The sequence below is a fragment of the Platalea leucorodia genome (assembly GCF_965183815.1).
Source record: "Platalea leucorodia genome assembly, chromosome: 4".
NCBI classification, from domain to species: domain Eukaryota; kingdom Metazoa; phylum Chordata; class Aves; order Pelecaniformes; family Threskiornithidae; genus Platalea; species Platalea leucorodia.
Genome location: NC_138826.1, coordinates 69,922,285 through 69,942,950, shown reverse-complemented (window position 1 = coordinate 69,942,950; position 20,666 = coordinate 69,922,285). Strand labels below are relative to the sequence as shown.

The 20,666-nt window shown below is 44.9% G+C and overlaps 1 protein-coding gene across 1 annotated transcript; it reads left to right on the top strand.

Moving 5' to 3' along the window:
- The first annotated feature begins 1,998 nt into the window (after positions 1–1,998).
- Positions 1,999–9,389, top strand: IFT27 (intraflagellar transport 27). The gene is made up of 7 exons (XM_082308414.1): positions 1,999–2,081; positions 5,459–5,538; positions 6,608–6,667; positions 7,359–7,418; positions 8,376–8,493; positions 8,809–8,918; positions 9,142–9,389. The coding sequence occupies exons 1-7, from the start codon at positions 2,048–2,050 to the stop codon at positions 9,238–9,240; spliced, it is 561 nt and encodes a 186-aa protein (XP_082164540.1). The 5' UTR covers positions 1,999–2,047; the 3' UTR covers positions 9,241–9,389.
- The last annotated feature ends 11,277 nt before the right edge of the window (positions 9,390–20,666 follow it).

Here is a 20,666-nt window from a genome sequence, read left to right as displayed (position 1 = left end):
AAGAGAAAACAGTGAAAGCAATGATGGGACGTAGGATTAACTTTTCCTTTCCCTTTTAAAGGAACCCCTAGCAGTCACTCCATTGTTATACTTCACGACAGTCATCATCTACAATTAAAGCCTCTGCCCACTCAGGCTACAGAAATCCCTTCATATTTTTATCTCAGAAGCAATGGGGTTTATGTGCATATAAAAGACTCCTTTGGTTTTGTTATAAGTGTTTATTATTTTTATGTTATTTGCTTGTCTGGCTAGATATCTACCCGATACATCACACAGTCCCAAACATGTAAAATGGGTCATTGATAGTAGAAAAGACAAAAAAAGCTGCCTTCTAAGCAGGCACTACCTTGAGGTTAAAATAAAACTTGGAAAAATTTATTTTCAACCAACTCTACTCTTGGAATGTCCAATCTTATAACCCAAATACAAATGCATTATTGATTATTCTCTTCTTCCCAAGCTTACTTAGTGCTTTTCATAGTAAGCAGATTCTGTGCTCCACAGTAAACAACCTAATGTGTAGCCAAGCAAAGCTTATACCCTGAAAAAGTACTGTTTGTTATTGATGACATGCTTTCGAGCAGTGTACGATCTTTCAAAGAGATCAGGAGGGGAAAAACCAGGAAGCTTCACAGTCAGCTTTTTCAGCTCTAACCCAAACCCGTTAAACCTGACTTGGACTGCTTAAGGAAGACAGAAGATCAGTTTAAAGATTAAGAATAGGGCATAGAAATAGTTTAAGAGTAGTCAAGGGAGATCTTAGTAAAAATATTTGAAAAAAGAAGAAAAATCATTAAAGGAACCAACCTACTGCAGTGGTAAAGATTACAAAAATAACAAAGAGGAAAAAAAGGAACAAAGTCCTGAGATACTAAGAAGAAAGCAACTAAGAAATTGGTGAGCGAGAACTCCCTCTGGGAGAACAGTAACATAGCCAAAAGCAAGACAGAACTGGAGGAAAGGGTAACAGATCAAATGCAGATCCAGGTTGAGAAGCAACGTTGCTCAACTACCACACCCGACACACAGGCCTCGTAAAGGGTCTGTTTTAAACACGCTGTCCCAACCCCCAACCTACACTGCGACATTCGGGAGATCTGTGGCCGACTTATAAGCAACCGCAGCAAAGAACAAAGCGGGGTGCAGACAGGGGCCGGGCAGTTCCAATTCCCGCTCCGATTTGACTCCAGCTCTGAACCCTGAGGGGAAAAAAAGTGACCCAAACCACGGGACTCCCGCAGCCGGTGACGGGACACAGCCCCCTGCCCTGCCCTGGGGTGGGCCCCACAACTCCTGCCCCACGGCCGGCCCCTCTCCTCAGCCGCCATGGCGGACCACCCCCTACTTTCACCGTCCGCGCACGCGCACAGCACCGCGCGCGGGCGGGTGCGGGGAATGGCCGGGGGCGGGGGGGGGGGGGGGGGGGGGGAGGAAACGAGCGTCCGGTCGTGCGCATGCGCAGGAAGGGCCGCAGCCAGGCGTGGGCGTGGGGATGCTGCTGCGCGGAAGATCCCGTTCCGTGGGGTCGTAGGCAGAGGACGGAGGCTTCTCTCCCTCGCTCGCACTCCTTATTGCTGCCGCGCCCCTGTTAGATAGTTCCTTGCCCGTAACTTTATTATTTTCTGCTTTGTCCCCCGTGGGTTAATTTCGACGACGTGGTACGGTCGCCTCTCTTCTACCCAATCACCAGCCGGCTCCTGGCAACGTAGTTAGTTGCTGGGCGGAATCCACCCCGTCGCCCCCGTAACACCACGGCACCATCCGCTGAGCACGCTGCCCCGCCTTCGCTACCAGCAGGGGCGGAGGGGCGGGTTTGAATGACAGGATGCTTGGTGGGCGGGAAAAGACAAGAGAACCAATAACAACTCCGGGTAGCATTGACGAGCAGAGCTCACAGCCAACCGAGCCAGGCGGGCGGTCACCCCCCCCAAGGAGGCGGGGCGCTCGGTTGCTAGGGCCGCGCTGTTGCTAGGGCAGCGGCTGCCGCCACCGCGCTCTGCCGCGGCCCTCCTGGCCCGCCGCCGCCTTCCCCCGGGCCGGGGCGATGGTGAAGCTCGCCGCCAAGTGCCTCCTGGCAGGTGAGTCCGGCCCCTCCGGTCCCCTCCGCCCCGTTGGCTACAGGGGCCTGGAGCGGGCTCCGCGGGGTGGGGTGGGGCGAGGCCAGCAGCGGGGCGGCGCTGGGACGCCCCGCTCCCCTCCGCGAGGGGGGAGCCGCGGGCGGGTGGCGGCCTTGGCTTCTCTCAGCCCCTCGTCGAGGGGACGCCCCGACGGAGGCGCGGTGGGGAAAGAGGCGACAGGAGAGCGGCGGGGACCAGCAGGGAACGGTGGACACGGCGGTTGTGGTTACCTGCCCCGCGTCCTCTCCCTCCCGCGGCGGGCGGAGAATCAGGGAGGGTGTGAAGCGCAGTCGGACCAGCTGAAATGCAAGGGCAGGATCTGAAAAAAAAAAAAAAAAGGAAAGAAAAAGAAAGAAAAAGAGTATTTCTGCAGTGTGGAAAGGTGGGCTGAGGATGGGGAAAGTGTGAAGAGAGCAGGGTAGGCAGCCGAGTCCTGCCTCTTGTGGGAGGCTCCCTTTGGGCTGGAGGAAAAATTCGTGCCAGAAATGGGGTGATTCTGAGAGTGTGATGGAAAGGGAGAGCCTTAGCGAAGAGTAGAAGGAGGAAGCGTGTGCACTTCACAGAGACGTCTTTTTCCCCAGGAAAACTGGAGGTTAACCTGAAAAAAAACTGAGGTGAAGACACTGGTTTATTTAGTCAGGACAGATTGTGGAGGTGTTGAAAGTAAGTACAGCTGACTGTTAACACTGAGGGGAGAAAACTTTTACTTTTTTTTTCCCCTCCCTCTGTGCAGCCTCATCCAGAAGCACAAATGCATGAAACCTTTGTGTGCAGACAACTCCCAGGTTTAACTCTTCGCTCCAAAACCGGCTTCTTTCATCCAGAGTAAAATGTTTGCCTTTTTTTAACCTCAGAAGCAGCTAACCATCAACTTGCACAAAGCCAGGTGTGATCTTTGCCAAATGCAAAAGAATTACTCTCCCTCGTGCCTCTGTTGATAGTTACTGTGGACACCATGAGTATCTTGCCTTCCTTCTAGATTTGAAACTCACATATGCTTTCCCATTTGGAATTTTCCAGGTCCCAAGACATAGGCTTTGCTTAAGTCTTTCAAGTTTTGTTGTTCAGTGTTACCAAAGGCCAATTCCATGACCATTTTAAATTCACATAGGTTTTCTTTGGATGACCCAGTTATGTGCTTAATCCCAATTGGGTCTGGAGCTGCCTTTTCAATTCTGTTCACAACACAAACAACAGGAAGGTCCTGTCCCATATGTAGTGCTCCTAAGTGCTACAATAATATCTGTGTATTATTAAAAATAATAAATTAATGAAGCAGACCAGGCAAAATAACTTCTCTCTTGCAGAAGAGACCAATATAGTGAAAGAGGCATAAGAGATGAGTAACCCCAACAACCTAAAGGGAACAAGAAAATGCAATTACATAGGTAGGAGCAAAAACATCAGAGATGGAACAGGGATCTCTTGTGTACCTAAGGAAATGGTTATGAAGAATAGAGTGGCTCACAGTACTGGGAGCTGCACCAAGGTCAAAGAGAACAACAGGGGAAAAGGGCTTTTATTAGCAAAAGAGAGAGTATTAACTTGACAATAGAAAGTGATTCCTGTGTTATCTCAAGGGTAATTTACAGACACACAGTGAAAGATATTGTTGTTTGAGCTTACTATGGAGACACTACGAAAAGGTTTTCATTGTAGAAAGACAGTTGGCAGTAGCAGGCGTTTTAGAGACATGCTACAGATTCTGGCAGAATAACAGAAATACGGATAGAATAAATACTGTGGGATGCAGTATTGGCAGATGAGACCAAACTAAATGAAAAGGGCAAGGAAAATTATTTTGAGAAAGTGTAGTGATGTAATGGGCTAAGAGGGTGGCAAAGAATAAGAAGAGGGAAAGAACAACTGGGGCTGTTGAACTGAAGAAAGGCAACACATTAGTTAAGAATTTGTACTGGATGATGCCTGTGCAGTTTGGAGAAATGTATGCTTCTCTCTCTCATTTTACAAAGACAGATCTAATTGTCTATTGAAATACAGAATAGCTTCCACTCAGAACAGAGTGTTGTCTTCAGCAGAAGCTTGAACTGATCAGGGAACAAACAAGCTGACTTACCAGATTTTCCTGTCTAAATATTATGAGCCCAACTCAGCTCAAAGTAAGCAAGCATGCTAAAAATGTTTAAACAAGAACTACATTTGGTTAATGCATCTAGGAGCAATTGTCACTATCCAAAACACCCTTCCTCCTCTATAATATTATGTGAGCCAATAGCTTTACCAATTTCCTTCAAAACACCATCTAGGAAGCTGTAGTAGCATCAAAATATACCCCTTTCTGGGTTTATTTATTATCAACATAACATAAAAGACTTGTATTCCAGGCTTGGCTGCCATGAGTGTTCTTTTAAGGGTAAAGCTAGAACCACTGAGGTATTTAATTCCTCGTTCCTGTCCTTTGAACTATCCAGGCTACTGAGACAGCATGTGAAGAGAGGAAAAGCCCTTTGGGAACATTAAGTCTTTGTTTTGCAAGGATTAGGATATTTTTCATGGAGTGATATGGGCATATGTGAATTCTGCAGTTCTCTGCCATTGCTTTGGATCTTACGGAGTTTTGTAACGGCAGGCCAAAGCAGGCAGCTGCCAGGTCCACCCAAACTGTTGTGCAAGCCATACCAGAAAGCCTTGGCTCTAGAAGAGCAAAAACTAAAGCCCCTTGGTTTTCCTTCCATATAGGGATGAATCAGCAGGCTGTTTCTCTCCAGCCAAGTGACATTTGCTTCTGTTAGGCCCAGGATGCAACTAATGAGCCACCAGCAGCATTGAGTCAGCAAGAGTTGCTCTCTTAGCAGGGTCAGCAAGAAGAGTTCATCGAGGAATGTTACCAGCTGAAGCAGCTTTGTAGTACATAAATGACCGGTCTCTTCCCTAAACTCAGTATATAACAAGGATTTGAAGCCGGGGAAATGGGTAATCTAAGGAGAGGAAGTAGCATCCTGTGCAGCCCAGTCTCCCTTATCACATTTTGTTTTTCTCTACATGACAAGCTATCTGGGAAATTTTAATTCTTAGGTAAAGGCTATAGGGTAGGCATGAATTTCAGAACAAACAGCAGTTGCACCCTGATCTGGGCACCCTTTCCTGTCATTCGTAGAGCAGAAATCTGATGTCAACACCAGTGCGCATAATGGCAATATTCATTTCCTCACGTGGGTATTACCTTTAAGATTGTTTTGTGCTTCTTGTGACAGTTATTTTGCCTGTATTCAGAGTTAGAGCATCCAAGCTCTTATGGCATGTGATAGTAACAGAACTGAGGGAAAATAACATTCTCTGAGATGAAACAAAAATCTTTTATGTTTTTGGTTTTGCAGGAGATCCAGCTGTGGGGAAGAGTGCTTTAGCCCAAATGTTCCGCAATGATGGGGCTCATTTTCAGAAGAACTACACACTGGTAAGCATACAACAGGCTCAAACTGCTATCCAACATTTTTCTAAGTTGCATGAGAAAACTAAGAAGGTCTAGAATAAAATAAATAATATGATTTTAAGTTGAGGCATTCAAGGTGGGGTCTTATAGGATTTTCTTTCTCTTACACCCTAGATTCTGAAGAGGAACCATTTACTATTCTGTAAGTCTTTACATTATGTGGGTGCTGGTTTTGAAACTTAATGCAGAGTAATTTAGTTAATTTTCTAATTTTCCTGCTGAACCAATGTTTTCACAAGCTTTTGTGGTGTTAGAGAGCTTCCCCCTTTAGGGAGTGCTCTATGAAAAAGCATTGCTGAAGGAGAAAGCTTTTAATTCCAACTATTTAATGTGCATGTGGACAGTGCGCTTATCACTATGCAAACATGAAGATGTGCTGCATAGCCCCAAGATAATTATAATCTACAGAAACTGTTCCCAGATGAAGAGGATACAGTTTGCAGTCTTTCAGTGTGAGAATCAATGGTGATGACTAATCAGAAGCAGGATAAAAATAAAAGTAAATATAAGTAAAGTAAAAAAAGGAAAATAGGAGTGTGGAGGAAAAAAAACCCCTAAAATATGTTTATTCATTGAAATAAAGATGGAAACCAGAAGTTAAGGATGGAAATAGAACAAACAAACAAGCTACAAAGCAGAATGAGATAAAAGGTGGAAGAGGCACAAATAACCTCAGTCCCATATGTTAGCTGATCACATGGTTGGTGCAAAACGTTCTAAGGCGTGCTTTAGCGCAGCAATGTGATAGTGAACGTAGCCCTGCAGATTTCAGCTAGTACCCTTAGTTGTATATAAGCAAATCTCTGGACATCGGTTCTTCTCTGTCTTTTTCTCCCATCAGAGCAAATCGATGTGGCTTTTGACATGTAGGTGGGAGTATGTTACCAGAGCGATGAGGAGTTCCCAGCAGTCTATGTTTGATGGGATTGTAATGATTCACAAGAACTGCCTCAATCCAATGCGTAGTTGGTATGCAGTCGGACAGGCTCTTAAAAACTCTTCTGATTCTTGTTTTCCTGATTTTTCTTGACAGACAACGGGCATAGAATTGTTGGTGAAGGCTGTATCAGTTCCAGAGACAAGTGATAGTGTGGTGAGTTTTTCTGTGACATAAATTGGGTCAGAAAGAGACATCCAGAGCTCAAACCTGACTTCAGTCTCATTCTGGTGGAAGATCGCTTTGCATGTTCATAAGGCCGTTAAGTTGCATTAAGGAAATGAGGCTGATCATGTACAATTGCTGATACTGCAGGGTTAGTTTAATCTTAAAAATGTAATTTTTACATACTTGTATCCAACATGACATCTTCAATCAAAGCTGTTGCCAGCTTTGTTAGGATTCTGTTCTGTCCTTTAGGGCACTCAGTTTTAGTTCATGTTTCTTAAACTACAGAAGCTGGAACTTACCTGTTATTTTTCCTTATTGCCCTATACCCCACTAGTGGAATGTAGACCACGTGTATAATTTTGTATAAGTAGTATATTTATATACAGTCCCGCAGGTTACTGTCCCGCCCCACATATTCTGTTTCCAGTAGGGATGGAAACCAGACTTGGGGCCTTGGAGGTAACCCTTTTATTGGTTATACATGAAAAATAGCTATTTTTTTTCCTCATACTATTTGAAGTGGATTATTCTCAGTGCGGGGAACTTGTCCCTTAGGGACACAACACTGTTGTACTGAATAAAATGCAGGAGTTACAAGTTCCAGTATTTACTTTCAAAACCTTTCCCTATACTGCATTTTTCCTGGCAAGAGCCTTCTTTCTGCTTCCGCTTTCAGGAATTCTTCATATTTGACTCTGCAGGAAAAGATCTATTTTCTGAAATGCTGGAGAAACTGGTAAGTCTTATGTAACAGTCCTCTTCTTCCAAAGAAGTGCTTTTGCTTTGAAGATCTGAACTCCTCAGTCTGGCAGATGTAGCAAACTTTGTCTTTAGTGTAAATGGGAGCAATTACCTCAGTTGCCAATGCATCCTGTTCTTCCTCTCTAAAACTTGTAAAAGTACTAGAAGAAATACTTTCCAGAGGAAGGAAGGCAGATAGTCATTCAGTTTTCTTACAAAAAAAATAGGGATGTTTAACTGAGAATCGCTGTGTGCTGTTTGTTAAAGTTATTTTTATTTCTTAGAAAAACATCTATTTTGCTGCTACTCCAACAGTGGGGGGTTTTTTTTGTGTTATAGTGATGTGTTTGATCCAATAGGACAAATTCTTGTCCTTGAGCATAAGACTGCCCTTGATTTTTTTCCTTCTCGTGTTTATGTCTTTACCTGCACAGTTCCCCATTGTTTTATCTCATTTTGAGTCCTAGGATCAATTAATTCATGTGAGGTTTCATAAGATGGCTAAGTCAACCTAATGGTACATTGCTCTACAAGAGGCAATTCCACTTTTGCCCTTGCACTAGGTCTGGTTTGCAAGGGACCCCTCTAGAAGCTGGCTCAGCTTCTCAAACTGGAAGAAAACCTTTCTACTTTTTTCTCTAGGATTAATTTTGCGCTGATTCAGCATGAAGAATCAGCTTCCCAAGGGATCAGATGAGTGCCAGAGCCAACACAAGTGAAGGAGCAGGACCGTGCAGACAGGAATGGGGAAAGAGAGCAAGACCACCTCTCCCAGTGCCAGCTATCCATTTAGTCAGCTCAACTGAAATGTGAAACCTCAGCCAGGGCATAGGATTCCTGTATGTTAGGCTTTTTATTTTTGTCTTAGCATCTGCGTTTGCCCTGTTGACAGACTGGCTGTTGACCACGTCAGTTTCATTAGAGCTGACAATGTTCCCTTCTTGCTGTGCAGTGGGAGCAACCCAACGTCCTGTGCCTTGTGTATGATGTCACTAATGAGCAGTCTTTCAACAACTGTGCCAAGTGGTTGGAGAAGCTGAGGGCTCAAGCAGTTGGAGTGCACATCCCAGGTAAGAAATGGGTGAGATTCTTGTTATCTGCTCTCCTCTTGTATGACAGCAGTTGCTCCCATTGAGATGTGGTGTAGAGCATTTATTTTAAGCCAGGGGCAGGCATGGCTTCCTCCAACTCATTTGCTTTTATCACAAAGCAGATAAGGCGCGAATACGTTTCCTTTGTGGCATCTTTTCTAGGTAGTTGTAGACTGTTCTCCACGCCTCCAACTTTTTCAGCTACTTCTACAAATGTTCCAGCATTTATTGCTAACAAGTCAGCATTTCTGGGTTGTTGTTTTCCCTTTGTTTCATGGTTTTTTTTTTCTGTAGGTGTCTTAGTGGGAAATAAAACAGACCTGGTTGGTCGTCGAGTTGTGGAGCAGAAACAAGCACAGGAGTGGGCTGAGAAACATGGCCTGGAATACTGTGAGATGTCAGTGGTGAGTATCTGCTCCTTTCACCATCTGTGGAAGTGGGTGTTTGTAAAGTTATCTTCTCTTTCAGGTAAAGAAAGATAATTGGGGGGGGGGGGGGGGGGTGTCTTCCACTTGTTTGTCATCTAATTCACCCTCAGTTTTAATCTGTCTTTTGTGAAGCAGCTAGAACAGAAATAGTCAAATGCTTATTCCATCTGTCATTCACAACTTTCTTATTTCTTTACAGAAGGAGATGAAAAATTTTGAGGCCCCTTTCCACATCCTGGCAAAGTCATTCCACCAGCTGTATAAAGAGAAAGTGGAAACTTTTCACTCACTAGCTTGAGGGCTGTGACTGGGATGACTTATTTATCCTTTAAGCTTCTTCTAGTGCCCAGAATCCTGCAGGATGCAATACAGAGAGAAGAAAAAAAGATGAGCTATTTGCTTTTTCATGGTCATCTTCTGGTAATTTAAAATAAACTAGAAATAAGCAAGTGGAAAGACACTCTTCTGAAGTTGCTACCTCAGCATTCCTTTCATGTCCTCTAACTTGGTTCTCTGCTCACTGAAAGTCTGCTAGGTTGGAGGAGGCGGGGAGTAAAAGGGGAGGGCGGAATGGAAATTGCCAGCTCTTTGCTTTGATATTGTCTTGTCTCTTGTCTGAACAGACTTCCTGCTGCTACAAGCAAGGATTTAGAGGTTTGGAGAAGGAGAGAGGAAGCTGACAGGATGTTTTTCAACCTAAGCAACCCAGTCTTGATACATATGTTGCAGGGCAGGACTGATTTGGCTCTGCTGCTTGAAAAGCATTTGCAGTAGGAGGCCTATGCCCTAAAATCAAGACATGGAGACTGAGATGTGTGGGGACCGAGCTGGATTTAGGTGTGTTTCTAGGAGTGCCCAGAGTTTGAGGCCTGTTTTGACAGTATTACCCTTATCAGTTGTAGGACTGATCTGCTGATGACTAATATGTGTTTCTGATTTCTGGAATCTGGTTCTTTTATTCAACGTGGCTCACTTTCACTGCCTGGCAGGAACTGTCTTGCATCTGTACCGCTGTCACTTGGTAACGCAGTGCCCTCTGCTGGGCCCAGGTCACAAGATTTCTCAAGAAGCTACCGCTCTTGAAGCGAGCAGGACTTCCTACAGGCACATCCAAATTGGCTTATCTGCAAAATGGGGTCAGATAGCAAGAATACCTCTTTTATTCTAGGGATGAGACCAAAATTTTAAACAAATTATCTTTCCTTCTTCATGTATTTGTCATCTTAAGTGTTTTTGTGTCATTTTCCTTTTTGTCAGCTGAACTTGGCAATACCATGTTCTCATTAGGTTGAGTTCTCAATCCCTTACTAGAATTAGAGTCCTCTTTGTTGTTAAACTTTCCCTGCTTGTCCTTGAATTTCGAATTAAAGACCACGATTCTGATGTCGCTAGTGGAAACAGGACTCAGGAAATGAAAGACAACCTGGCTAAGTTACTCTGACTCAGCCGTGTCTGGCTGGAAGTTTCACATCAGAAAGGGTAAAAGCCTAGAGAGAACTGCTCTTTTGTGTGGAGTACTGATGTTGCATGTGTGAGTGTCTATTTGCTAATGCAGTATGTGAAAGCATCTGTGGTAAGATGCTGCCTTGTAACTGAGCCTAACATCGTGGAATTCAAACTTTCTGTTTTCCCAGATTATGTTAGCCTCCTTTGGGCAAGGGAAGCTGAATTTTGTAGAGAGTAAGCACTGAGTGATTTTTTCAGGCAGGCTTTTCAGGAATCTATCTTTCAAGACTTTTATATGTGCATTTGATAACCATTTTTATGCCCAATGCTAGGAAAAGTACATTGGATTGAACATAAGAAATATGGCTGCAGATGTTGTAGCTGAGTTTATGAAGCACTTCAAGAATCTGGAGAAGCAGCTGGGCTCATTTCACTGGCAACAGTGTGTTGATGCTGGGAATTAGCTAGGGAGCATGAATGCCAGCTAAAGAGGTTAAGTAGGAGCTCAGCCCACAAGAAAAGAAAATGAATAGGTTCTTTTGCTAGAAGCCACTTAAAAAAATGACAGAACCAGCTGGGAAAGCTCTTGCTTCCTCCAAAGAAGGAAGGACTCCTCCATGGGGGTAGGGTGACTGGAAGACTCACTCGTTTTTGAATTGGATTAGCGTTACTGGCGTTTTTGTGTCACACGGATTGTCTTGTTAGTTCGGGGGGGGGTGTCTGTTGATTTACATGGGCTGAGTAGAGTCTTGCCTGCAGGTGCTAGTACCTCCGACTATTAAGACCAGAAGTTATTTTGGATGCTGTGCTGATCTAGTTAAAGAACTAAAGAAGGTTTGTTTTGATTTGGTAGCTCATTTCCCCCTGGTTCTATTGGCAATGTGATTACAACACATGACAGATATTTTTTCTTATTGAAAATAGCATGCCAGGTGTGTATGCCACCTGTGACATGGTATATAGGGGGGATGAACGCCTTGGGAATGGGTGATAAAGTGAATCCTATGCAATCTTTAACCAGGGAGTTCAATCTCTGCACCAGAAGGACCTCCCATAACCTCAAATAAACAGTCTAAATGCACCACTAAGATGAAGATTGGTGAACACTGTTTTATTAAATGAATGCAAAAGCTGGAGGATCTCATTAAGGGAATGCTTGCAGTGGTGATTTGTGATTTATAGGGAAGCTGCTTTTGAGAGGTTAGTGAAGAAAAATGCATCCCATGCAGGGAAAGATATATTGCCTGAGAGAGGAAATGTATGATCTAATTAGCTAGCAGTAGGGATTCACCCACTGCCCCTTTCCCTCTTTCCACAGGCCATGACCAGAATTAGAAAAGACGTTGTCTCTAAAGCATGTTGCCCAACTTCCTTTTAACAGGACTATTTCAAGCACTAATGTAGACACAATTTAATGTCTTTCAACATGGTCCGTTTGACAATAACCATCTCAGTCCTTCTGAATGCATTTTAAAAGCATAATATATTGTCCTTCATGGCTAATGTGCTATATAATACCAGCATGATGCAGGTGATGCTTGTTGCTGTTTTCCTAGCTTATTTGTGACCTTGGTTGTAGAGGCTAGTAGCGAAGAGTGGGTAGAGAACATGGGAGCCAGATATAGGAAGGCTGTGGAAAATAGTTTTGTGTCTGCATGAAGGAGTTTAGGGTACTGAGTAGGTGAGCTGGACAAGTAGGATGAGTAAGAGTCTGAAGCCATTCTTAAGTTTCTCTTACTGTGTTCAGTAACTGTTGCAGTCACATCTGTAGGGTGAGGATTCATGTTTGCTGCTTATAGCCTTAGCATCACTCTGAATTACAGACACCGTGGAGAACAGTGGGAGGAAGGCAGAGAGCCTGTCTGCTGACCAGGAGGCTTGTCTTCTTACAGCTCTCCTGCCTTGTCCAACTGTGCGGTGCTGCAGGTGCTCAGCATGGATGTTTACAAACCAGAAGAGACCCAGCTCAACCAGAACTGAAATTTCAAAAGAAGGGGAAGGAAACAAACAGGCCTTTAACCATTTTTACAAGATAAATAGTCCTCCTTTTTCCTGCTTCCTTGTTTAATTAGACAAAAAAGATTCTTTCCTCCTTGGAGTCCCTCCTTCTTACCTTTCCTTTGGTCCTCGTGGTTCTGCTGCACAGAATCCGTCTTATACTTGTGCCCTGCTTTACTTAGCTTGATACGTCACCACCTGATTTTTTTTTTATCATTCTAATTTCTGCATTATCTATTCCCAAGGCTGCAAGACATTTCTTCTTAGAGAGATTAATAGACGAAAGAAAACAAAAGTGGAATTTTTAGTCAAATTGTCTTGGAAGAAAGAACCTTAAGAAGCTGACTGACATTCTGAAGTTTTACTGGAAATTCGTTTGTGTAAAGTTGTCATATTAAAGATGCTTTAATGGTTTTGTTTTGTCTTGCCAGACATATTCTACTGTGGAGTGAAATGCAGGATGTAAAATTCCAGAAAGATCAGGTTTCATTGTGGGAGTTAATAGGAGTTTCAAAGCTGATCATACTATGATAAGATCTTTTCAGTCTTAACAATGGAGTGGTCACTGCTGTTCATAATAAAGCATTAAATATACTGAAATGAGGCTGTCAGAACAATTTATTCTAGAGATTTTTTCATTTTAGAGACTTAAAACTTAAGAAAGGACATCTTTCAGAAAACTGATCTGATAAATGACACCATTTGGACCAGGGTTATTTTTGATATAACTTCAGTGACTTAAAGGGCTGGATTTAGTCTTTTATGCCAATTGACTCCCCTCAGTAAGCTTCATTTCTTTACCCACTATACATCTTGGACCGATCTGACCTGATAGCAAAAGACACATGATGTTGTTGAAAACGAAATACTGCCTTGGGGCAGAAGGATAAACTGTGTGGCCTTCTGAGGTCCTCCCAGCAATACTTTCTATAATTCTATTAGATTAAGTGGGGAAAGAAGTAGCGTGGAAAGCACAAAACAGGCTAAGTCATAAACTAGCAATTAAACTGGGAGCTGGGCTGGGCTACAGCAGAAAACGTACAATCTATCCCAATTAAGAGCTGTATCTCAAGAGAAACCGGGAGCCTGACGCAGGTGCTGACAGCAGGGAAAACACTGCATTTCTGTTCTGTAGGCAGCAACTGCTTTCTGCTGGTGCTTACACAGATCCATGGGGGTCCATACCCCGCTCAAGACTGTGCTCTGCTTTTAATAATTACTGTATCTATGATGTTCAGGTGGCAACTGCTTGCAGTTGTTGTCTCATCTGCCTGTATGAAGCCAGCAGTGTGATGGCAGATTATCTGCTAGTAGCAGGAAGACGTTCCTATTCTTGACACCATCCATGATGGGACCCTCTCTCCCCATGCATTCTCAGACCTTCTTTTCCTATGTCATATCCACTTCTTGATGGAGAATATCCACTTCTGCTTGTTCTTAGCAAGTAATTTTTCCATCTTGCAGACCGTACTCCGTGGAAGCTGGAGCTAAGGGACTTGTAGGACCTTCTGCAGCAGAGGCGGAGTCTGAGCAGGAGCTCTTCAAGGGCCATGCTGGCCCCCGCAACGTCTCTCTTAGCCTAAGGGCACATCATCTCTCTGCTTCTCGCATCCTATTTCCTCCTCCTGCTGTCATCTTGCTTTGAGAACAATGTCTTCTGTGCCAGTTGCCCTTGGCTCTGTTGACCCGGAACAACAATGCTTGGGGGAGGGAGAAAGAAGAGAGCTACTCAATCTCTAGTCTTTTCAGGGCCCTTTAGGTGTTGTGACTCCCTATTGAAGTCACCTGAGAGATGGGGATGTTGCTCAGTCTAGAGTGTAATTTCCTGGCAGGAGACCCCCAGCTGAGCCCTGGCAGCCTCATCTTGGCTCTTCAGAGCTTGCCGCAGTGTAACTTTCACAGACACTGGCTGTTCTCATTCTGCCTTGGAGGTTGGTTTGTTTGTTTGTTTTTTTCTTCACTCCTTGGGGGTCTTTCTCTCATTCTTCTGTCACAGCTTCACATATTTCCTCCCCTAGAGCTGTTTGTCAAGAGAAGCCTGGAATTGCTCTCTTTCCTGGTCTCTGAGATCAAATCCAAATCTGGCAATGTTTAAAAGGGAAATGTGACAGACCCTACATGTCAAGCTGGGGTCAGGGATGGGGTCAGTTTGATGAGTTTCCCTCCAGCCAGATATGCATCAACTGGAGAAATGTGGAGCCTGTAATTTTTCTGCACAAGTACTGGAAAAATACACAATATGAGGGCTTCAAGTTAGGGACTGTGAGCAGAAAGGTATAAGGGCACAAATGATCAGCTGCTGTGTCCCAAACAGGGGAAATGCAGGAGCAGTAGGGGAATAGGAATATGTAGGAAAGAGTGGGGTTTTACCCATTAAACTGTCTTTATCTCAACCCACGAGTTTTCTCACTTTTACTCTTCTGATTCTCTCCCCCATCCCACTAGGGGGGAGTGAGTGAGCGGCTGTGTGGTGCTTAGTTGCTGGCTGGAGTTAAACCACAACAGGGGTCTATATCCCTTCATGAAGGGCCCAGAGGGTTTACTGAGGGAGAGTGGGAGGGTGGGAATTGGGGGGGGGGGGGAAGACCTAAGGCTTTTCCTGGCTTGTAGAATGATGTATGGAAATAAAGTGGGAGGAAAAGTAATTTTTGCATGAGCCATTGAGGGAAAATGAGGATACAAGGTAGAGCTGGATGACACTGCAGGTGGGAGGGCAAGTGGTAAGAATAAATAACTGAACAGAGATTTTCAGGGCCAAGATCTTGGGGCCAAGGCCAGTTTGGGGAATTCAGATCCATGAAGAATACAGTCAATGGTAGCCATCGGTTTAGGTTCAAGCTGTAGGGCCTGCATTAGTACAAGGCAGGATGAGTTAAAGTCTGCATGACAGGGTCGATGCTGGGATTTGATAGGGCAACAGCGAGAATCCAGAATGATAAGCCTGGGAGTAGTGTGGAGAGATAAGAGCAGCAAGCTGTGATGCTGTGAGGAGCAGTGGCTGGAGACAGCATATCCAGGTGAGACCAGAAAAAATAGAGTAGGTAAGCTAAGGACACCGTCAGACTATCAGGGTGGAAGAGTGTGAAGATGTGTTGGAAATTTAGATTGAGTACATTTCTTCCGAGGGGATTTCTGAGTGCAGGGAAATAGACGCCTACAATTGTTACCCACACATCTTTGTATCATTTAAAACACAAATTAGTTCCAGCGCTATCTCTGTTTTCTTTTGTCAGAAAGTGGTGTGATCTATGTGTGATCTATTTGCTTAAACCTTTTTTTTTTTTTTTAGAGGGGGTGGGGGTGGAGGGATCCACACATAAACTTATGCCTAATTGTGCTGCAGCATCCTGAATACATTATGTTCATCCATTCAGGGAATGGAAAGAGAGCATGCACCTCACCCGACCAAGCAGAAGTGCCCACTACAACTTGAGCACTGAGATTTCACAACAAAAACTTCACCATCAGTTCATACAGTGGAAGACCTCCCCATAATATCAATATTTAACTTCAAAAAATAGAAAAATGCAATGTGTGCGAGGTCAATGTAAAGCAGATAGAAATCACTCTGTTCATTAATAAAATTACCTACAATAAAAAAAGCCTTTGGCTCTGCATGGGAGGAATCTCTTTTCTGTGTTAGTTTCCCTTCTCTGCTTTTGCTAATTTATTTTGATTCCTGTGAAGCATCACTTTCTCTTAGTCTAACAGTTGTGTGTGGCCATTGTGTGCTATTTCTAGGACTTTGGTTTTGTGATGTTGGGTGGCTTCAGTTTGGGGACTGTGAAACTGCAAGTTTTGAAATTCAGGTTGCAGTTGAAGCATCAGGCATAAAATCAGCTTGTAAGGACAGCAGAACAGAGTATCTAGGAAAGACGTCTTACAGGTTTAAGATAACGCTTTTCAGTGCTGTTGTCAGCAGAGAAAGATCAGGCTGCAATGAATGTGAAAATGTTAGATGGGGAAGGAACGCTGGTGGGTTTGGAAATGGGTAACAAGTGTGGGTTTTTTGTAACTGAGGTAAATGCAGAGGAAAGGATGCTGCAAGTCTCTGGATGCAGATGTCTGGGGAGGTAGCGGAGGAGGTAAAGGAGCACTCTTGGACAATGTCATGAAACTGAGTAAGGGCGGGAGGACAGTTCTGAGCAAAAGCAGAGTAATGCAGACTCTGTCCTCTAGTTTCTGCACCTATTGAGACCTGGCGATATTTCCCTCAAGTGGACTAAGTCCTTGCTCTTGACGGCCCTCCCAGCTAAGGCTGCCAGTAGGGTGGCTTTCCCTCTTCACCAAGACAAAAGTGATCACTGGATGCCTTCTTGGTCCACAACCATTTTGATATCTGATTCCTCTACACTGTCCATGCCTCTTGCCTTTTTCCTCCTAGCTGTCCCTGCATATGGAGGTCTTGTAACTACGTGTCCCCACAATTCTACCTCCCATGCTAACAGCCCTCCCCATTACCTTAAGATTGGTTAGATCCTCCCATATACTTTTATTTCTGGGGTTATAAGCTGCTGTCAGGAAAAAAACACTGGTCTTTCTGTCCACTACCACCCTCTCCTACCCCTCTCCTCTCCATCTGGTACTCGGGTAGAGCTCGTGCCTTGTTCAGGGGGCTGGTTCTGGCACGAAACTGGACTGGTATAGGAGCGAGAGAGCCGTGCCCATGTTGGATGTGTGTCTCTGCACGGGTGAGGGACATCCGAGGCAGGCACCCTTTCCTCCTTTTATCAGACTGCGCTCATTTATTACACCATCTGTTTTCCCAGTGCTGGAGATGATGCTGGGGATATGTGACTTGGGGCACTCAGGCAGAAACTGGCCTGCACAAGGCCGGCCATGTGTTTGCCTCCTAGCAATGCAGCGGTCAGCAGCAAATTCTTTGCTGCCGCCTCCTCTCAGTATGGGAGAGAGCAAGCGTGGGCCTGGGTGTGTAGGAGACACAAAGAGATGAAATGTGTGAGGAGGGGGGAAGAAGGAGAGAGAAAGAGAGACAGACAGACTGGGGTACACGTGTGTCAGCTGGAGAGAACTGTGGGAAGGAGGGATAGGCAGACAGACAGATGGGCAGAGTGGGGGAGAAGGAAAGAGGAATGGAATGTAGGGAGGGAAAGACAGAAGAACTGGGCGGGGGGAGACAAAGAAATGGACTGGCTGCGGGACAGCAAGAGAAAGGCTGTGAAGGAAGGAAAGACAGGCAGATTTGGCAGGTGTGTGGTGTGGAGATAGATGGATCGTCTCTGGGAAAGAGATGCGTGTCAGCTAGGTACTACAGTAATAGGTAAGTGGATAACTACAGAGACGGAGATAAGGAGTGTGTGTGGGGGGGTGTATGTGTTTATATAGGCCTGTGTAAGGGGGAGCTGAATGAATGACGGTGAGGAAGAAGAGCCATAAGGAAAGAGGAGAGAGATAAAGCAGAGGAACAAAAGAGCAAGGCTAGAGATGAACCATGGGGAAAGGAGAGGCATGGGAAGGCAAGGCAGCCCTCAGAGTGCAAACAAGAACTGGGATCAGGCAGGGGGAAGGAAGGGGGTTCGTTTGAGAAGAAGGGAGACTAACAGCCCTTGTGTTTGGGGCTGAGGTTTTCTTATTGGGACCTGAGAGAGGATGCAGGGCAGAGATCAGAGGACAATTCCCCAGTACTAAACAGGAGCATTTTTATGTATGCAGGGCTCACCGTCAGTGCACAGAGAGACCCAGTGGACCTGGGAGTGTAAATGCCACTGTGCTAGTGCAGACTGTTTCCTGCCTGCTGAACCGCAATGTGTACCTGAGCATTTGCAACCTGTGGACTGCCTGTTTCCAGCGTACCTGCTTGACTGCTGTAGGCTGTTTAAGATGGCAGCTCAGGCATTTATTTATCCTTTTCTTCCCCTTCTCTTGCCTTTTTCCTCATAGTGTACTCTCAATGGAAAAGGAGACGTGGAAAAGCAGTGCCCAAATTCACATGCACCTTCTTTATTCTTCTGCCTCATGCCATGGACTGCCTTACTTTTCTGCCTGACTTGACCTCCCCCCCTCCTCCCTTTGACCATTTCTTTTCTGTTCTGTCCTTTCCTCTGTCTTTTTTCATCTCCTTCTTTATCTCTTTCTTCAACTTTCTATCATTTTGAATTTTTACTCTTCTCTGTAACTCAATCCCCCTTTCTCTGTTGTGTTCTAGACTCCTAGTTTACATGTCATCCCTTGTTCTTGCAGCTTATTCCTTCTGGTTGCCCTGTTTCTTTTCTTCTGCTCCTTTTTATCTCTCCCTGATTCCTCCGTCTCCTTCTGTCTGTGCCTGTCTGCCTGCTTTCTCTCACTCACTGTCTGTCTCTCTTGAACTGGGTTGTGAATTCTGTTGGCATCAGAGAGGGACAAACTGTAAAACCGAGGTTCCCGGAGGGCCAGGTTGTGATCATTTTATTTTTACAATGTCCTTGGATGTGTAAAGGTGTTTGTTTGAGGGGGAGGAGCAGTGCATGTGCTCCATGTGGGAGAGAGGAGCGCAGGCCAGAACGAGTGAAGCTTGTAACTAATATAGGTCAGTTGCAGAGAAGAGTCCCAACGGTCTGTGAAAGAGAGAAGCGATTTGTCGCTTCAGACTGGCTACTGGAAAGATGGCAACTGAATAGTTTTATCTAAAAGATGGAAGCAACCTGGAAAAGTGTCCTGTCAAAGAATGCAGTAGTGGTGAGCATGGGAGGAGGACCAGCTCTGCACAGGGAACTGCTCATCTCCCATCCACCTCCTTAATCCAGGGAATAACCAGCCTGAGATTCCCTTTTCCTTCTCTGAGCTGTCTTCTCCTATGCATGGTCCTGTGTCCCTGACATGGAGGGGGGAGCATGGCTGAGCTACCCTTCCTCATGCTCCCTGTCAGACTTGCTCACTGGGTCAAAGTGGACAACAACAGAGCAAATAAATCAGAGAAGCACAAAGGAGAACCATACCCCCACACCCTCGGAAGGCAGGCCAGAGTGTTTGGCCAGCCCCTGCTGGGCTCTGTGCTGCCAAGGAGACCCACATAGCCAGCAGAGAGGCATCATCAAGGCCCTGAGCCTGGTCTGGTGGTGCTGGGTGAGCCAAGTGCACTGCTGGGAATTGCTTTGCTCTGCAGTAGACTCTTCACTTCCCATGATTTGCCACAGTATGAGTAAACTCTGCTTTCAGATCATTCCCAGAAATTTTCACAAGTGGTCAGCAGCTGTGGTGAATGACTGAAAGTGGCAAATCCCAATGAGCCCAGCATTTGGCCTTGGGACTTTTGATTTAATTTCTCTTAAGAATTTTGTTGTTATATGAGGTCGAAGTTAATCTGCTAAAATGACATTTAGACATCAAAACAGACATCCAGATTTTCAGAGGTATTTGGAGCCTCTACATCTCTGCAAAATCAATGCGAGATGCTGACTGCTCAGCACAACTGAAAATCAGGACAGTTCTTCGATGTCTAAACATGGAGTTAGAAGCCTAAATAGGCATATGTGTTTTGCTTTCTTTTTAAAATAGGCCTATATTCCCAAGGCAGAGAATATCACCTCTACGATTTCTATCCATGGTATACTCTTCTGTGCACCACCATAACGCTCCAGTCTAGCATCCAACTGGCTTAATCTGATGTGTTTAACCTAATTCCTCTACAGGAATTCACACTGGGGATCCTAAACCATTACAATGGTACTGTAAAACCAAATCCTCAGTATTCATATAATGGCTCTGTGGACACAATACACCAGCTGGCTTTCTCTGAAACAGTGTCTAAAGCACATGTACATCTCATGGGATGCCTCCCTGACTATGTGGGACTACAGAAAGAAACCCTTCTCACATTAAAATCAGTAGCCTGTTATTGACATCAGTGGGACCTGGTGATTTTGAATTTTCTAAGATTGCCCACTCATTGAGCTCCCGAATATGTGTTGGGATATGCTCTTCTCTTGCTTTGTCCCTCTGAACAGTTAGAGGGACTAAATAACCTACCCCAGAGACTAACCATTTCTCTTGTTTTGCTCAGGATGTTCCTTCAAGAGTCTCTTTTAACCCTGATTTATTACGGAGCATCAGAAGAATTACAAGTTCAATATTCCTCCCCCGGTACCCTAAACTATCTGACAGAAGAAGAGCGAGGGATGCCCTAAAGAAGACATAAGTGCATATAGCTGGCTTGCAGAAGAGTTACCTGCATCAGTACCACCAGACCTAGGAGAGCAAGTCTGCCCCGTACAGGAAGCCCCAGTGATACCTCTGTGGCTGCTGAGGAGCAGATGGCAAAACTCACGTTTGGGCTGGATTGTG

What these genes read in the sequence shown, in the direction of transcription:
- IFT27 (XM_082308414.1), top strand. Translation starts at nt 2,048, where the DNA reads ATGGTGAAGCTCGCCGCCAAGTGCCTCCTGGCAG. An exon ending in TTCAGAAGAACTACACACTG is followed by an intron (nt 5,539 to 6,607) that starts GTAAGCATACAA and finishes TTTTCTTGACAG; the next exon opens with ACAACGGGCATAGAATTGTT. An exon ending in AGTTGGAGTGCACATCCCAG is followed by an intron (nt 8,494 to 8,808) that starts GTAAGAAATGGG and finishes TTTTTTCTGTAG; the next exon opens with GTGTCTTAGTGGGAAATAAA.